General features: G+C 41.4%; 1 protein-coding gene across 5 annotated transcripts in view; it reads right to left on the reverse strand.

Moving 5' to 3' along the window:
- Positions 1-19,070, reverse strand: part of ptk2ba (protein tyrosine kinase 2 beta, a) — a 366,968-nt gene that overhangs the window by 129,128 nt on the left and 218,770 nt on the right. For all 5 annotated transcript variants that reach the window (XM_039749531.1, XM_039749530.1, XM_039749527.1 and 2 more), the window contains exons 11-12: positions 4,729-4,846; positions 4,403-4,442 (exon numbers count right to left, since the gene is read on the reverse strand). In XM_039749531.1, coding sequence (XP_039605465.1) covers positions 4,403-4,442; positions 4,729-4,846 — 158 coding nt within the window. The remainder of the gene's footprint in view (positions 1-4,402; positions 4,443-4,728; positions 4,847-19,070) is intronic.

Raw genomic sequence — 19,070 nt, forward strand, 5'->3', positions numbered from 1 at the left:
TTGGGACGCTCTTCGGCATGTCGTCCCATTGGGGGGAACCTTAGAATATATTTATTGTATTGTATCAGTGTTTAAACATTACAAAAACATGCTGTAGATGAATCAACACAAATGTTTGAATAATATAACATGAGCCTTGAAAAATACTAAAATTTGAACATATAAATGATACTCAATTGGTAACCCACAAAGGCATGGGGCCCCTGTCAGCGTGCCCATGCGTTAAGATGGCCCTGCCTAACAACGGATTAACAGCTGCAGAGGGTTCAGCAGCCATCTCTGCCCTTTATTTATTTTTTTTATTCATTCTGTTATGGTATGTAAAAATGCGAGATATTAAACAGATGAGCCTCTCTTCTGTTTGTGAGGTCCACCGTGCCGCTTGATGGAGCCAGCACTGTACCACCGCTGTGTGAAGGGTTAATAAGCTATAGTGCTTTCACCCACAGTCTTGGACCCTTTTTTCTCTTTTTCATTCTGTTTAAGTACATAAAACATGAGACAGTAGACAGATGAGCTTCTCTCCTATTTGAGAGGATGAAAACACACATGCTCCTTACTCTACGTCGCTACATTCTATGCATTGTACTGCTGGCTGAACGCTCATGCAAAGAGCAAAAAAGCCCAACTTCATGACCAAACATTTTGATTTTATCCTAAGCAGTCGCAAACTGGTTGGTATGGATGCCTGAGGAGTGGAGAAGAAGTGTACAGGTGCCCATATTTAAGAATAAGGGGATGTGCAGGACTATACTAACTACAGGGGGATAAAACTGATGAGCCACAGCATGAAGTTATGGGAAAGAGTAGTGGAAGGTCAGTTAAAAAGGGAGATGATGATTAGTGAGCAGCAGGATGGTTTCATGCCAAGAAAGAGCACCACAGATGCAATGTTTGCTCTGAGGATGTTGATGGAGAAGTAGAGAAGAGAAGGCCAGAAGGAGTTGCGTTGCATCTTTGTGGACCTGAGAAAGCAGATGATGGGGTAACTGAGAGGAGCTGTGGTATTGTATGAGGAAGTCAGGAGTGGCAGAGAAGTACGTAAGAGTGGTATAGGATATGTATGAGGGAAATGTGACCGTGGTGAGGTCTGCGGTAGGAGTGACGGAGGTGGGATTACATCAGGGATCGGCTCTGAGCCCCTTTCTTATTTGCAATGGTGACGGACAGGTTGACAGATGAGATTAGACAGGAGTCCCCGTGGACTGTGATGTTTGCTGATGACATTGTGATCTGTAGCGATAGTAGGGAGCAGGTTGAGGAGACCCTGGAGAGGTGGAGATAGGAGAGGAGAGGAATGAAGGTCAGTAGGACCACCACGACAGAATACATGTGTGTGAAAGAGAGGGAGGTCAGAGAAATGGTGAAGATGAGGGGAGTAGAATTGGCGAAAGTGGATGAGGATCAACAGTACAGAGTAACGGGGATTGTGGAAGAGAAGTGAAGAAGAGAGTGCTGGCAGGGTGGAATGGGTGGAGAAGAGTGTCAGACGGATATCAGCAAGAGTGAAAGGGAAGATCTACAGGATGATAGTGAGACCAGCTATTGAACATGGGCTGGAGACAATACAATACAATACAATTAATTTTTTGTATAGCCCAAAATCACACAAGAAGGGCCGCAATGGGCTTTAACAGGCCCTGCCTCTTGACAGCCCCCCAGCCTGGACTCTCTAACAGACAAGGAAAAATCTCCCAAAAAAAAAAAACCCTTGTAGAGAAAAAATGGAAGAAACCTTGGGAAAGGCAGTTCAAAGAGAGACCCCTGTCCAGGTAGGTTGGGTGCGCAGTGGGTGTCAGAGAGGCGAGACTGCATTGGTTTGGACATGTGCAGAGGAGAGATGATGAGTATATTGGGAGAAGGATGTTAAGGATAGAGCAGCCAGGGAGAGGAAAAGAGGAAAGTCTAAGAGAAGGTTTATGGATGTGGTGAGAGAGGACATGCAGGTGATGGGTGCAACAGAGCAAGATGACGAGGACAGGAAGATATGGAACAAGATGATCCACTGTGGTGACCGCTAACGGGAGCAGCTGAAAGAGGAAGAAGAAGAAGAAGTCGTAAACTAGTTGGTCTCAGTCGTTGGGTATGTCACATTAAACCTGCAATTGCTCAGTGCTTTGAGTAGTGAGAAAAGCGCTATGTAAATGCAAAGGATTATTAAAAGAATTATTATTAGACTATCATATTCAAGGGAGTCGTTAAAACAGGGGTGGGCAGCGTCGGTCCTGGAGGGCCGCAGTGGCTGCAGGTTTTTGCTCCAACCCAATTGCTTAATTAGAAACCAATCCTTGCCAATCTCAGACCTTATTTACATTTATGGCTTGTTATTCTACAATGTTAGGTTCTTATATCGTAACTTTTTTCCTTTCGAAGAATCAAATCATCCAAATGATTCGGAGCCTAAAGCACATCATTTTCAGTCTGTCACATTTTTCTCTTAAGTGTTTTATTAAACCAAATGGTGCAGGATGAATCCACACGAGTGGAAATCGAGACAAGTTAGCTGGCTCCTTTGATAATTACATCTTATTGCTAATAAGGTGCCATTAAAGCAGTGAACGCAGCTGTATCAAGACTGAAATAAGCAATTAAGGGTGGGTAACCTTACCAAGCGAGACCATTAAAATGAAGCATCAAAATGTCACTTGAGCAATGCGTGCTTTATCAGCTATGATTGACTTTTCATTAAGAAAACTGGGTTGGAACAAAAACCTGCAGCCACAGCAGCCCTCCAGTACCAACGGTGCCCACCCCTGCGTTAAGATTAAGTAAAAGAACGCCAAGAGTGAAAATTGCTGGAAAAGGCATCTAATGTGACCTGGCCTTAACCTGCAAATGCCTGGAATGGGGAAGAAAACCACAATACCTGGAGAAAACTCAGCACAACATCAAGGAGAACATGTGAACACTACAGTACATAGGGGACTCTGGATCTGTGAGACAGCAATATGAACCACCGCTCCTTGGACATTTGAATTTCTCTCAATATTAAACAGACATTTTACTGTTAAATGTTGCAGCAAGTACAGATATCCATCCATCTACATTCACTTTTGCTAATTCAGTTACAATTCACTCTGAGATGGTGCCACTCCTGGCATGGTGGGAGCCCAGTCTGTCACAGGATACACTCGTTTACACACCAACAGCCACCCATGCCAGGTCAATTTAAAGTGGCCATGTAGCTTAACATGAACATTTTTAGGGAGAGACACAGGACAAATGTGCAGACTCCTTACTGGCAATAAGGTGGTGGGAAGAGTACCAAGAACTCTGACTTAGCGCTGCTGCCTGATGGATCCAGCATCATGGGTTCAAATCCTGCATGCACTTGAAGGATTTGCCCATTCTATATGAGTCTCTGTGTAGGTTTTCCTCTATTAGAATATCAGAACAATCTAGACATTAACAGACCATCCAGCCCAACATAGCTCGCTTAAAAAATAACATCAAGTCCTTAATGTCCTCCTGTCTATCACGCTACTCTTTTTAAAGTCACAATCTCAGTCCACTGGACTAATTCCCTTCATAATTTTAAACACTTTAATCATGTCACCTCTTAATTTTTCCTCCATGTAGCCCTGAAATGAGCCTGGTTGCTCTTCTCTGCACTTATCCATGGCTGCGTTGTCCTACAGAACACACAGAATTCCAGATGAGGCCTCACCACTGGGTGCTCTAGTGTTTCTGCCAACATTCCTAAGATGTGTGTGTGTTTATGTGTGTGTGTTAAATTCAATGGAATTTACAAACTGGCCAGGCCATCGCAGGTGTGTGTGTGTGTGATTGGGCCCTGAAGGAAGGCAGGTTCTACTGTCAAACTGCTGTCACACACGTGTGCAAGGTAGGCAGCTAAAAGGACCAACAGATGGTAATTCCATGCCAGGCTGCGGGGTGGCGGGGTGCACTAACCCTTTCTCTGTTACCTCTACAGACCAAACATGGGAAACTCTGCCTGGTTCTGACAATTTCACTTCCGGTTCCTCCCTGATGACCTCACTTCCAGTTCCGCCCCCCAAGAACGTCACTTCTAGTTAAGCCCACCAAACCCCCAAAGTGACCCCCCTACCCCGTGACGTCACTTCCTCCAACCTGCCTTAAAAGCAAGACAACCTCCACTTTATATTCAGTTCTGTTTTGGACTCAACTCTGTACACAACTGTGCAACCTATTTGCCTTTTGCAGCCAGGATTTAAGTATATGGGTGGCTGCCCCAAACCTTTTTCGCGTGTCAAAGCTATTCATTTCATTTCATTTCAGTCTTCTGACTCTACTGTCATAGGCTTTGCACCTCCATTACTTAAGTTGGATTATGGAGAATGGTATTTAATGATCATCACTAGAACCTAATGGACATGGCACTGAATCTAATGTCATACAGGACTAAAAAAAATCTACTTACCCTGTTGGGATTTCTGGAAGAGAATTCCACATGTCTTTTTCTAGAAGCCAAAAAAATATATGCATAATTATGACATAACTTATGATGTAGTAAGTAAATGTCTTTGAGAAGCATTTAAATAAGACATGTGAATATATTTCAAAGATGCTACAGACCAATGTTGGAATGTGGGGCTACTACATGTTAAGAAAGCAAAGACAGAAACTGAAAGAGGATCACAGAAAGAGTCAGAAGATTGGGAATAAGAGGCCATCAAAAGAAGGGAGGTGATGTCACAGTGTCTAATGAGACAGAGCAACATCCGCAGATTTTCAGGAAACACTAACCTTTTTTCTTCCTGAAAATGAGGGAGATTTTCTTTCCACTTTGTAAGCGGCAATAACCATCAACCAGGTCAGCCATGTTCTCCGCAACTGCCAAAGAAGGTGTCTTAATGGACAAAGGCTGTTAAAAAGAAAAAAAAAACAACAACAAATAAACATCACTTAAGGTATCACATGAACCTGAGAGAGCTGACGTTTGCTTCTCGGCATTCTCTAATTCTCACTGGGCACGTTGCCGTCAAAAAACACAGTCAATGCTACACTTGATTCAGAGAGGAGAACCCAAGAAAAGTTAAATGCAGCAGACCAGGTAGATGGAGTTGACACTGGAAGGATTTAATGTCGGTAAAAGATTGACAAGCTGGTCTTTATCACAAAATCAGGAAGTGGCGCATTGACGGGTAAATCTACCTGCTGTTAGTTAGCCAGCAATGAACCGCATTTATTCCACCTCCCTACTGTTACTACCGAACATTGAGTTTTGCAATGAAAACAGTGTTGAAGAAAAGCACTAAGCAATCAAAGTGTGTCATCTTCCATGGAAGTGCTTCAGTGGAATCAGCAGGTATTGAGACCATTCTGTTTTTCACATTTTTGCTCTGTTGCAGCCATGTGCTAAAATCATTCATTTTTTATTATATTATATCACTTTTATCTATTGATATATCTGTTTATCCTCTACACAACAGACTCCCAGTACAATACCCACGCTTGCTGTCTTCAGACATTTTCAGATGACTCCCTTCGTCACAGGCAACATTAATAATGGAGATGAGTCAAGAGTACAGGAAGGAAGGGACAGACACCTGCAGCTCCACATCAGCAAGACAAAGGAGCTGGTGGTGGACCTCTGCTATGCCAAGGAGCCATTCAAGTGGAGGACATGGAGGTGGCGCAGAGCTACAAGGACCTGGGAGTTCACATTAACAACAAACTGGACTGGTCTGACAACACAGTGGTACTGGACAAGATTGTTTAGAAAAGACAGGAACTGCTAAGGAGACTCAGGCCTTTTGATGTGTACAGCAACCTGCTGGAAATGTTCTAGCGGTTCATAGTAGCCAGTGTGGTGTTATACACTGTGGTCTCCTGGGGAAGCAACCTGAACTCAAAAGAAGTTCAATGCCAATGCCTGAACAAACATATCCGGAAAGCCTGCTCCATCACAGGATGGACCCTGGACACAATGGAAGCTGTTGTGGAAAAGAGGGTGATGGCAAAATCCCCTTCATCCTTTCCAGGAGGCGCTCTCTTGGAGAAGTTTTAGCCACAGGCTTATTCCACAAAAGTGTGCTAAGAAGCGCCTCTGGGGGTCTTTTCTGCCCACTGCTATCAGACAGTTCAATGCTGCCTCACAACATACTAGACTCTCTAAGATTACTTTGAAATGTCTACACAAAATTCAACAATTTGCTTAATTTATCGATTGATTGGCTGTATTATTTATCCTATGAGTCTGTGTCCTTATTTTTATGTTTCTAGATATGTTCACATATGTTAAAAAATCGGGAGTGGTCTCCCCATCTCGACTTTCTCGTATACTCAGATATGGGGAATGGATATTTGAGGATTAAACCACAAGACAAGGATTACATGTTTATATTATGTACATTAAAGAACCATCAACAACAAATCAAATCAAATTAATAATATACTGAATTGATTACATTGAACCCTACAGCTGCATCAACAAAAAAGTACCAGGCCCGGTTAACGGAAATATCTCAACAGTTGACAGAAATCTACATTTTGTACCTAATATCTATCTATCTAATACTTGTATGCAAAATTTGGTTGACCGAAGTGAAAGCGTACTCAAGCTATCGTGTTTATACACACACAGTCACAAATCCAAAAATAGCATTTTTTGTCTAAAATGTTGACATTCATCAAATTCGAAATTGAACTTTTGGAGGATTCCAATACTTTCCCTGTACTTGGTATACGAGAAAATCAGGGAGGTTTAAAATGTTGAGATTCACCAAAATCTCAACAGCGTCTTTTTGTTCTATTTATAGGGCTCTCTCTCCATAATGTGCACATTTTTCTCTTGATTTGACCCTTCTGCGCCACAATTTCAAATTACAAATCAAACAATTCAGATGTGATAAAAGTGCAGACTCTGCACTTGAAGGGTATTTGGGTACATTTTGGTCTCACAAGACATTTTCTACACGATCCCCCCATTTTAGGGCCCCATAATATTTAGCACATAACAAAGGCAGCTCTATTAAAGCCATTGTCATATTTAGGACTTTGTCGCATATCCCTCACATACAACGACTTCTTGAAGTCTGCCATTCATAGACATCAGCAGGTACTGAGGATCTTCTCTGGTGATGCTCTGCCAAGCCTCTCATGCAGCCATCTTAGTCTCCTGCTTGTTTTCAGGGGGCTTGTCCCCTTCAGTTTTCTCTTCAGCATATGGAAGGCCTGCTCCAATGGACTGAAATCCAGTGACTGGCTTGGCCATTCAAGAATTTTCCATTTATTAACTTTGAGAAACTCCTCTGTTGCCTGAGCTGTATATTTGGGTAGGCAGAAGCACCGTCCAATGGGTTTAGAGGCACTGATTGGAACTTGAGTGGATCAGATATTTCTCTACATCTGAGAATTCATTTTGCCACTGCTGTCAGCAGTTCTAATGAAGCGAAGTGCGCCAGGACCTGTGAGAGCTATAATACCCCCAGCACCACCATGTTTAACTGATGAGGTGGTCTGCTTTGGATCTCCACACTTTGCTCTTGCCATCACTCTGATGAGGTTCATCTTTGTTTTGTCTAACTACAAGATCTTTTCCCAGAATTCTGGAGGCTCTTTTAAGTTTTCGCAAGCTGTGATCTGGCCATCTTGTTTTTCTGGCTAACTAGTGGTTTGCATCTTGTTGTGTGGCCTTGGTATTTCTGTTCATGAAGTCTTCTTCTGAGAGTCATCTCTGAGACACACACACACACATCGGCCCCCTGAAGACGGTTTCTGATCTGTCTGACAGGCGTTTTGTTTACCATCATGAGGATTCTTCTGTCATCAGCCGTGGAGGTCTTCCTTGGCCTAGCAGTCCTTTTGTGATTACTGAGCTCACCTGTGGAGTGCATTCTTTCTTCTTCATGATATTCCAGACAGTACATTGAGGTCATCCTAAGGTTTGACTGATGTCTCCAATGGTTTTGTTCTCGTATTTCAGCCTCATGATGGTTTCTTTTTCTATTCATTGACAAAGCTCTTGTCCTCATGTTGAACAATGGCAGCCACAGACTCCAAATGGGAGAAGCAAGCTGAAAATGATCAAACACCTGTGACGCCAATTGTCCCAAACATTATGGTGAACAGAAATGAGGGGATACTATGTAGAGAAAGTGTTATATGACCGAAATGTCTGCAAAATCCCCTTAGGTGAAAACCTGCAAGGTGCACTTTAGTTACGTTTCAGTTGTTTGAATTATAATTTCAAATTGTAGAGCAGAGGGAGAAATCAAGCACAAATGTGTGTTTGTCCCAAACATCATGGAGGGCACTGTATTTGTTGTCATGACTGTATGGCAAACTAAAGAAACTAACCAAGAAAATCACCTCTGGATCTTTCATGCTCATCTTTATTCTCTCTGACGTCTCTGCCTTCTGTGGAGAGTTTAGACCTCCTTTATACTTTTCTTGTGCATTTCCTCCAAGGACCCCTGTTTCCTCCCACAGTTTTAAGAAAGGCTTTTTGAGTAGCTAGACGTGGGCTTATTTTTTTTGCCATGATGGAGCGGCACGCAGGGTCCTCGTGCCCATTACTGCCAGACTCGGAAATAAAGTGGGTTTGGAAAACGAACGGATGTCAGAATGTTTCATATGTCAGCGCTAACTGCAGGTTCCCTCTATACATTTATTTTCTGGCATTTATTCTATCATATCAGATGGCAGGATTTTTAAAGACAACTATCTTCTCAAAATAATAATTATCAGAAGGCTTTTAAACCAAACTGAAAGTGTGGGCTGAACACACAAAAAGCTTCCTGAAATACCAACAAGCATGAGTCACAGTTCTGTAAGAAAGACACACAAAGAGCTTTTAATGTTTTGGTTTTTTTTTAAATTTTGTGAATATAATTATGCAAATGTCCCATCTCCTGTCAGGCTGTCAAAAGGGCTTTGTTATAACAGAACATTTGTATAGACTTTGTGTAGATTTCCAGGGGTTCAATCATTTTTTTGCCCTTGAGAATGTCACTGTTATATAGATATTTATTCACTGCTTTGTTTCTCCGGAGGCTTTTTAAATTCACTCTTTCCTAATTTGTGAAGGTGCTCAAATGTATTTTTTCCATATGACTCAGAGAAGGAGCTTGGGCTTTGCAGTACAAGCGTGTCACACACTTCACATATTCACAGACTTTTGTGCTGATGTTTATAACCACATTACTGCATTCATTTTACTACAACATTTTGGATGTGCAAACATGAGTGCCATTTGCTCCTTCTCCATCTTTAGATGTTTTTGGTGTCATGAGCTAACATATTTATTTAACTTTGTCTCGAACAGGGGTGTCAAACTCCAGGCCTACATTGTTTTCATTCTAACCCTTTTCCTAATCAGTGGCCAGTTTTCACTGCTAATTAACTTCTTTTCCCTTCATTTTAATAGCCCTGCTGTTAAGGATTCAGTTCTCTGAATTGATTGTTTTCTTAATTAAATGACAGCCAAACAGAAATGAGATGTCAAACAGATGACCAGCTAAACTGGGGCTTCAATCTCCAACCAATTTCACTCCAATCACTTTCTTAATGAGAAGCCGATTCTTGCTGTTAATTAATCTCAATATTTAATTCCATGGCTTGTTGCTGCTCTCATTTTGCCACAGCAGACATTTCCAAAACTGTTGATTTTCTGTTTTTCCTAAGAACACCATTAAAATGTTTGGTGACCACAAAGATCAACCTTAATGAGACCTTCACCTTTCTTTATTTTCCGATATTGTGCGATGGGCACAGGTGTGTTGGTCATGTGGCATCTTGTTTTGTGTCTCATTATTGTTTGGCTGCTAATTAAGAAAAAAGTAACAACAAAGGGGCCAGAGTCAAGATAAATAAAATTAAAACAAAATAAGTTAATTAGCAGCAAAAACTGGTCACTAATTAAGAAGAAGGTTGGTATGAAAACCTGCAGCCACTACGGCCCTCCAGGACGAGAGTTTGAGTCAAGTGGTTTAGATCAGGGGTGCCCACACTTTTTCAGCTTGCGAGCTACTTTTAAAATGACCAGGTCGAAATGATCTACCTACATTAAAATATATATATATATATATATATATATATATATATATATATATATATATATATATATATATATATATATATATATAGTGATCCCGCTATATCGTTTCAACTTTCGCGGCTTCACTACATCGCGGATTTTAAATGTAAGCATATCTAAATATATATCACGGATTTTACGCTGGTTCGTGGATTTTCTGGGTCTTTCAATTTATGGTACATGCTTCCTCAGTTTGTTTGCCCAGTTGATTTCATACAAGAGATGCTATTGGCGGATGCCTGAGAAGCTACCCAATCAGAGCACATTTTACATATTAAATAAAACTCCTCAATGATATACGATATGCTTCCCACGCGCTGCTTCGCACACTTAAAAGCTCTAACAGCCCGTATTGATTTTTCATTGTTTGCATTTCATTGTTTGCTCACTCTCTCTGAGAAATACAGGCAGATACTTATCCATCATGCAATACCATCAGGGAGGCGTATGATTGGCCCCATTCTCTGCTCCTGATGGAGGGGGTGTGAGCAGAGGGGCTGTTTGCACAGTGGCTGTTTGCTTAGAAGATACCGAGGCACCTGTAAAAAAATGCTTCACATTGATCCCTTCATTGTGCCGCTTTATCGTGGTGCTTACATATTTAAAAGCTCAACAGCTCGTATTGATTTTTGATTGTTTGCTTTTCTCTCTCTGACATTCTCCGCTCCTGACGCGCTCCTTTGAAGAGAAGATATGTTTGCATTCTTTTAATTTTGAGATGGAGCACAGTTTAAACTTTTGACTAAAGGGTGTTATTTCATGTCTAGAGGGCTCTAATAATGTTACAAAATGTATTTAGAAGGTCGTAAACAGGTTTTCAATGCTCTAACTGCGAAAATATTAGATTTATAAATAAAGAATCCTACTTCTTGGAAATTCATTTATCTGTCTGGAGCGGATCAACCGCTGTAAACGAGGGTTTACTGTATAACTGTGCGGAGAATATTTATAAACAGTGTGGGAGAGTTTCTAAGAGCTTAAAATATATAAAAATAACCATACAAACATATTCTACTTCACGGATTTTCACCTATTGCGGGGGGTTCTGGAACGCAACCCCCGCGATCGAGGAGGGATTACTGTATATATATATATATATATATATATATATATATATATATATATATATATATATATATATATATCCATCAATCCATTTTCCAACCCGCTGAATCCAAACACAGGGTCACGGGGTCTGCTGGAGCCAATCCCAGCCAACACAGGGCACAAGGCAGGAACCAATCCCGGGCAGGGTGCCAACCCACCGCAGGACACACACAAAAACACCCACACACCAAGCACACACTAGAGCCAATTTAGAATCGCCAATCCACCTAACCTGCATGTTTTTGGACTGTGTGAGGAAACCGGAGCGCCCGGAGGAAACCCACGCAGACACGGAGAGAACATGCAAACTCCACGCAGGGAGGACCCGGGAAGCGAACCTGGGTTTCCTAACTGCGAGGCAGCAGCGCTACCCATTGCGCCACCCATATATATATATATATATATATATATATATATATATAGAGTATACTTTAAACATAAAATATATGTTGTCATACCTTGCATAACTGAATAACCTTTATGGCACAATAACAATTCAATACATTTATGGTCACTACAGTATTTAGATTTAGTAATCTTCATGTGGGAAAAGGCTGACTCACATAAATAAGCACAGCCGAATAATGCAGTCAAGGAGGTAGCTGGAAGGACTTCTTACGCTTAATGATCAAGTGACTCACCCGGAACGATGCTTCATGTGTCTGCCTTTGCTTTTGAATTCAGCCAAGTGAAAAATGATGGCTGTCCGATTAACTGCGATTTTAGTTCCCTCCCCTTTCTCTTTCTCAGATCGCTTTTCGGAAGGAAGTCAATTTCGTAGTTTTTATGAAGTTCGAAAGTGCCTTTCCACCTTTTCCTTCTTTGGAATAGCAATGATAGATTGACAGATCAGAGAAATGCTTCGATTGTGACATTATGAGAGGAGAAAATCCTCTTCCTCTTCCACATCCAGTCCATACCCTCCCCAAAGAATTTTTTTTTAAATCCCTTCTTTAGTCGATATGAATTGGAAGGCTAACTAGATCACAGCTGGAGTTTTGCAGTAGCTCACGTGTTTGATCGTGCATGTGGGATGATCAGCGTGTAAAAAGAAAGGAGATCTCAGACTGGCCGCCCTGTATGTCAATCGAGTGGCAAATGCCACAGGGAGGATATATGATGATATATATATGACTAACATTTAAAAAAAAAATTTTTGAATGCAACGCCATCTACCTGCACTGTCTTTGCGATCTACTGGTCGATCGCAATCGACACATTTGGCACACCTGTTTTAGAGTAACCTTGAGAACAAAAGTTAAAGTTCCTGCTTCAGAAGAGTGAGTAAAAAGAATTTCCCATGAGGACAGCTCTTTTACTCAAAATATTGTGTATGAGGAAATATTTTTTGCCTAAATGTTATTTATTCAATAATGAATTATGTGAGCATAGAAATATGAATACAAGCCTCTGAGCATACATGTTATATGTATACATTGTGACGCGTGCATGCTAGAGGCTCATCTTTCGGGCTCATCGCTGCCATCGTCACTGCCACTCTGGGACACAAAGGGTCGCTAACGGTATCATCCTGTCTTTCTACCACAACTCTGAGAAAATGCCCAATGAGGGTGACTGACTCCACCCCTTCTGGTGCAGCCCAAGGCTATTAAAGTTTGCCTTTTATATTAGTTTTTATTTCTATATTTTTTCTAACCATACATGGAAATTCAGTTTAGTTTTAGTTTTCCTACATTATGTATTTTTAGTTTTAATTTAGTTTTTATTTCACAAAGACATTTCAGTTTTATTGTTATATCTATTAGTTTCAGTTTTAGTTTTAGTAATTATGGCATGGACCTACTATGGAGTTTAGTTTTGTGTCACAATCAGACAGAACGTAATTGATTTGAATGTAATACAAGTTTAATGTTAGTGAAAGCTTACTACAATACATGATTTACTATCTGGTTTTGTTTTTGTCTGATAAAAACAAGCATAATCAAAACCAGATACTGAATATGAACAATTTTATATTTTTAAAAATATTTTCTATATCATTTGTACTGAACAATTGTGTAATGACTGTTGTCACCTTTTCTTTTTATTGCCCAGAATGGGCCAATTTGTAGTGAAATTTAGGTGAATTTTAAGGTTTGAGGGTTTTTACTCTAAATGTCTACAGCACACTACATATCCTGCTCCAAGACAATGTGCTTATAATGAATGCCTTCAATATTGCATTCAAAAATCTCCTATACTGGGCTTTGTTATTTTCTACCAGCCATATTGATCTCTGATTGCATCTAAGGCACATAAAATTTATAGACAGAATTTTGCCACCTGCAAGCCTTAAAAGATATCAAAATTCAGACAACAGATTCTACTGTGTTCTGACGGATTTGATCATGAAAATCATGTGGGCTTAGGAAGAACAGGGGTCTTAGACTTGAATGAGTGTGCAGACCTCATCTAGCTGTTTTGAGGGAAACAAAGAAAAACACACACTTAGTGTCTAGGATTGGGGTTGTGAGACTTCAATAGCCCATGCGTAAGGACAGTAAAGCCTTAATGAGCAGAGCAAAAGTGGGTAAAAGGTGTATGGATGGGCACAAAACTACAGAGACAGCATTTGCGATTAAGAACCATATATATTATCTAAACTTGTTTATCCAGATCAGGATTGCAGGAAACTTGGTGCCTACCCCAGCAGGTTCGGATCCAACGCTGAAAAATCCCTGGTATGCAATATGTATGATAAGAACAAAGGAATATGATATTTCAACTATTTTGAGAGAGAGAGAAACATTGAATAAAGGGGGACACATTTTTTAAAATTCTGCTACTGGATTATTTTCACAATGTCAGGTATTTTGAGCTTTGAATATAAACTAAAAAAGGTAAATTAATACATTTAGAATAAATACAAAAAAAACATAAGTATGTTTAGCTTTTCACCAGTTAGCAGACTCTCTTCACCTGCCTATCTGTAGTTCAATAGAGACATTACCAACTCAGGAATTTTGCAAGGTTTGTATTGCTTCGTTGTTAACGTTTTTTAAAGCAAAAGTGATTGGTCAGTAACAATATGCTGATCTTGTATGATGGCCTAGTAAATCTCTCAATCAGTGTCATTTTATTTTCAAAAAGGATTTACTTTTAAAATACTACTTTTTAGAATTAAAAGTTTAAAGCGTTAAAGACTAATGGCAAGAATATTCATTCAAAAATGAAAACTAAAAATATTTTAGTAAATTATTATTTTATTTCAGTTAGCCTTTCCAGCTACTTTAATAGTTTCATTTAGTTTTGGTTTTTCATTTCAGTTTTGTTAATTATTTTATTTCAGTTTACGAAAATGTTTTTTTTTTATAATAGTTTCAGTTTTGATTTTAGTTTACGTTAACTATAATATCCTTGGTGCAGCCACTATGAAGTCAAGGCACTCCTGGCAGGGATCATTCCATTGCAGAGAGAGCAGACCACATAAAGGAGCTCCTGCCCAAACACCCACCTCTCTACCGAGCATTCAAGCACTCTGAGTTTTGCCTTATTTAGTCCTGCTTTTTGTGTTCAGTTTTACTTATACGCACCATCGAGCACAGTGGTTCATTGGACTCAGCCTAATGAAGTGAGTCATTAGTTCCCAGTTTCTGTCTTTTGGAGTCAATGTAGAAATTACAAACTAAGTTTGGTAGATTTTTATTAAAAAGTAATAAGCAGTTAGTTATATGGGGAATGTGTAGTTTTTTAAAGTTGTTAACATTATTTTCAACCTAATTTTCTTTCTGCTTTTCCAGGTGTTCTGTTTATTTAATTGATTATTCACTGATTAGTGAGTCTGACACTGAAGTCGTTGCTGCTTTTATCATCCCGGGTGTCTGCCTTGCTGGTTGTTAATGGTCACTATTAGGGTTAAATGAAGGGAGCAAACTGCACAGGAAAAGGTGAAAATAATATGAAAACAACAAAAGCAAGTTAAGCATTTATAGCTTTAGAAAAAAAAAATGGAAATATTTCTAAATGTTTTCTAAATGTAAAAACCATACTGTTGTGTTTTTTCTGAATGCAGAATAGCGAGGAAAGTAAAAAAAGAGCAGCGATCAGTTGTTATCGATTATTATCATCGATTGTGAATCTTGTTGGAACAAAACTCTGCAGCCACAGTGGATCCCTAGGATCGCGTTTGGGAAGCACTGATCTAGCACTTATTTATTTCGGGACTCTGCAAATATTGTTCCCTCGGTCGATGACAACAGAGAAGGACATACGATTAAAAGTTACATATCCATTTCCCCATCTTTCATTTGCACTTATGGCCGTAATCGGTGTACACCCACCCAATATTACAGCCATGCTGTTAAGAGGAAAATACCAAAAAAACAGTGAATGTGAGTTTAGCAATTAAACAAGTAAATCAAACAACTTAGATTAGCAGTGGGCCATTTCAAAATATGAACCAGCTAGTAGAGGGGTTTAGTGCACGAAAAAAGTCTAAACAGAAATAAGTCTTAATAGTAGACAAGAGAATTAATTTGTTGGGTATGCAAGGAACTTTTGTTGTTTATTGTGAACACTGATCTCATTGTTGTGTGTCCTCATTGCACCAGCCTATGCCAAGTTAACGGAATGCCCATAATGTTCAGCTGTCTCTGTGCGACAACAGAACAATCTCAAATTGAAGTTAGATGGCCAGAAAGGTGAAACGCACATCGTCTTCTGACTGTGCATACAGTTTTAATACATGTGTTAATATACAGGAACTCCAAGAAATGTGGAACAGACACTTAATCATAAAGGGAACATCATAGACAATTACTTTCCTTTTTCTTTTTTGTAAAAGCTGTGCTTGTGAAGATCTGCTTATATATGAGTGAAACATGAATAGTTCCATTGTTGTTGCAATTACAAAACCCCCAAATTCTTTCCTAATCCAGAACACGTTATCCCACCGAAGCTAAACATGTTCCGGCCCGGCCAGTACAGGCAGTCCTCGGGTTACATACGAGATAGAGACTGTAGGTTTGTACTTAAGTTTAATTTGTACGTAAGTTGGAACAGTATTTTATTAAAAGCTATTGTTGACCGATTGTAACCAAGTGCTCTGCCAATGAATGATGGAGTTTCACCTCTCTGACCTTTTTATTATTTCTACTTTATTTTCCATGGTGATTGTTTTTCTCTTCTTTACTGTATCACCAGCACTTGCATCAGATTCGTGTTTCAGAGACATTCTTGAAGCGTGAGAGAAAGATTAAGATGAGCTCTTCTGTACAGCACTGTACATGCTATCACAGCAGGAAGGCACCCGTCGTCAACACGTCTGATGTACTGACGAGAGACAACTTCCTGCATTGTGCGGAATAGTACAAGCAGGCTTGCTATTGAGAATGAATGGGGGCATCGACAGGTGGTTCATCACCAGCCCACCTCATAGTCACCTCCACTACAGTATGCTGCCTGCAGCGCCCGCCCACCGAGAACAAACACGGTGCGGCCAAAGGTGGGTAGTGAATCGCCCCTATTCAATAGGCAGCCATCTGAGGCGCACTACAATGATACCCCCAGCCACCCTGTTTACCCTCAATGGCCTCCATTCAGCCATAACCGGGTCACTGCTTGCAGCAGCCCACCAAGAACGAATGGGGGAATTAAACCGCTTGCCGGTGAGAGCCGCCCTAGGGACACTACACTGCGCGGGCAGCGAAATCGCTCCCCTGCAGCCCCAGTCCAGCCAAGCTTGCAGTGTCCCCAGGCCGAAGATGACGGAGCAGCAGTTACTGAGGCGCATGCGTTGCAGCTGAGGCCACGTTCATAAGTCGTAGGTCGGATGTCCGTAACCTGGGGACTACCTGTACTTGGATGGGAGCTCATCTAGGAAAAGCCTGGGTTGCTGCTGGAAGAGGTACTTTATTATTTTGCCATAACAATTTTCATGTATTAGAAATTGATTAGGTTTCGCATACTCCTTGGGGTCAGAGTGCATGGTCAGCCATTGTACAGCAGCCCATGGAGCAATTGCAGGTCAATGGTCTTGCTCAAGGGCCCAGCAGTAACGGGGATTTGAACCGACAACCTTCTGAATACCACTGCAGATCCTTAGCCTCAGAGCCACCACTCCGGCCCTTACATGTGCAGGAGAGGCCAGCAGGGGGCACTTACCCTGTAGTCTGATTGGGAATCCCAATGCCCCAGTGCAATGATGGGGATACTGTGTTGTAAATATGGCGCCGTTTTTCAGATGAGATGTAAAACCAAGATCCTGACTCTATCTTTTGTAAGGAGTAGAGATTATCCCGTTGACCTGGCTAAATTCTGGCCATTCTGGCCCCCTAATCATCCCCTGTGTCTACTTGTCTCTCTTTCTCTCACCCCTTCACCACCTAATAGCTCATGTGTGGTGTGTGTACTGGTGCAATAATGGCTGCTGTCACATCATCCAAGTGGGTGCTACACATTGGTGGTGGTTCTCCTAAGTCTAAGTGCTTTGAGCAAGTGAGAAAAGTGCTATATAAATCAAGTCATGTCAAGTTGGGGAGCCTGCACTGGTACAGCGTGTTGCCACAGCCACTACACGACGAAACAACTCAGGATCCCGGTTGGCAACCCCCCCAGGCAGATGAACAGTCCAGTCCCACCCTCAGGGAATGACCCTCTATCTGCCGCAGCCAGGTGTTACGTGGGCGACCCCTTGGCCTGGTCCAGTCACTCGGGTCCCCAACAATGAGGATCTTACGAGCCGGATCACCCTCGGGGAAACACGCCATAACTATACGGCCATAGTCCTGTAACTGACGCTCCCTCACAATGTAGGTCATGTGCCTCATTCAAGACTCCATGAGCAACACAAAGTCAAACCAATGGTACCCAAGGATTTTACAGAGAGACACAGTAGCAAAGGAGTCCAGTCTTCATCTCCGGTCACTGGAGAGCGTCCATGTCTCACAAACAGGAAGCACCAGGACTCTAAAGACTTGGACCTTCATCCTTTTGCAGATATCAGGAGTGTCATCACACACCCCTTTCCAGCGACCTCATGACCCTCCCCATGCTCTCCTAATCCATCTACTGACTTCATAGGAAGAGTCACCAAAGACATGAATGTCACTGCCAAGGTAAGTAAACCTCTCGATGACGAGGTCGACACTCTCTCCACAGACAGACCCCCTGCAGATGGCCGTGCCCAAGAGGTCATTAAATGCCTGGCTCTTTGGTTTTTATCAGGACCCTCGCCAGCCCAGACACTCAGACTCCTAACTCAGTCTCTCACGCGCCCCAATCAGAGCCTCCATTGACTCCGCGAAGATCACAGCATTGTCAGCAAAGTCAAGATCAGTGAATCTTTCTTCACCAACAGATGCCCCACAGCCACTGGACCCCACGACTCTGCCCACCACCCAGTCCATACAAGCATTGAACAGAGTAGGAGCAGAACACACCGCTGACCAACCCCAGAATCAATTGAGAGGTCCTGCCTCCTCCACTCTGCACAGCACTCACAGTACCAGTGGACAGGCCGGCTATGATATCCAGCAACCTTGAGGGGATCCCGCAAACACTCAGGATGTCCCACAGGGCAGCTCGATCAACTGAGTCGAACGCTTTACAAAAATCGACAAAGGCTGCAAAGAAAATGATATAGAAATGTATTATTATTATTTTATTATTATTGTTACTCAGTGAACTGTTTGCTTTGAATTGCACTAAAACTTTTAAAAAGAAGACACTTGTTTCTGGCAGCTGCCTTTTGAACGATTTGGAAACACTCGAAAAACACAACTACTGTACACTGATGATGGGCAGGGGGGGGCTGTACCAAACAAACATCCTTATCTTCTAAGGAAAGAAAGGGCAATCCCTACAAACAAAAGTCCCACACTTTGATAAAAAAAAACTCCGTAAGAGAATATCAAGAACACGCTGCACCAGAATCACCGCTACTCATCATGCCAGCAAGTCACCAGCCAGTCATTCAAGGTAAGTGGATAGGACTGGTGAGCTT

The sequence above is a fragment of the Polypterus senegalus genome, chromosome 3 (assembly GCF_016835505.1).
Source record: "Polypterus senegalus isolate Bchr_013 chromosome 3, ASM1683550v1, whole genome shotgun sequence".
In the NCBI taxonomy this organism is placed as follows: Eukaryota; Metazoa; Chordata; class Cladistia; order Polypteriformes; family Polypteridae; genus Polypterus; species Polypterus senegalus.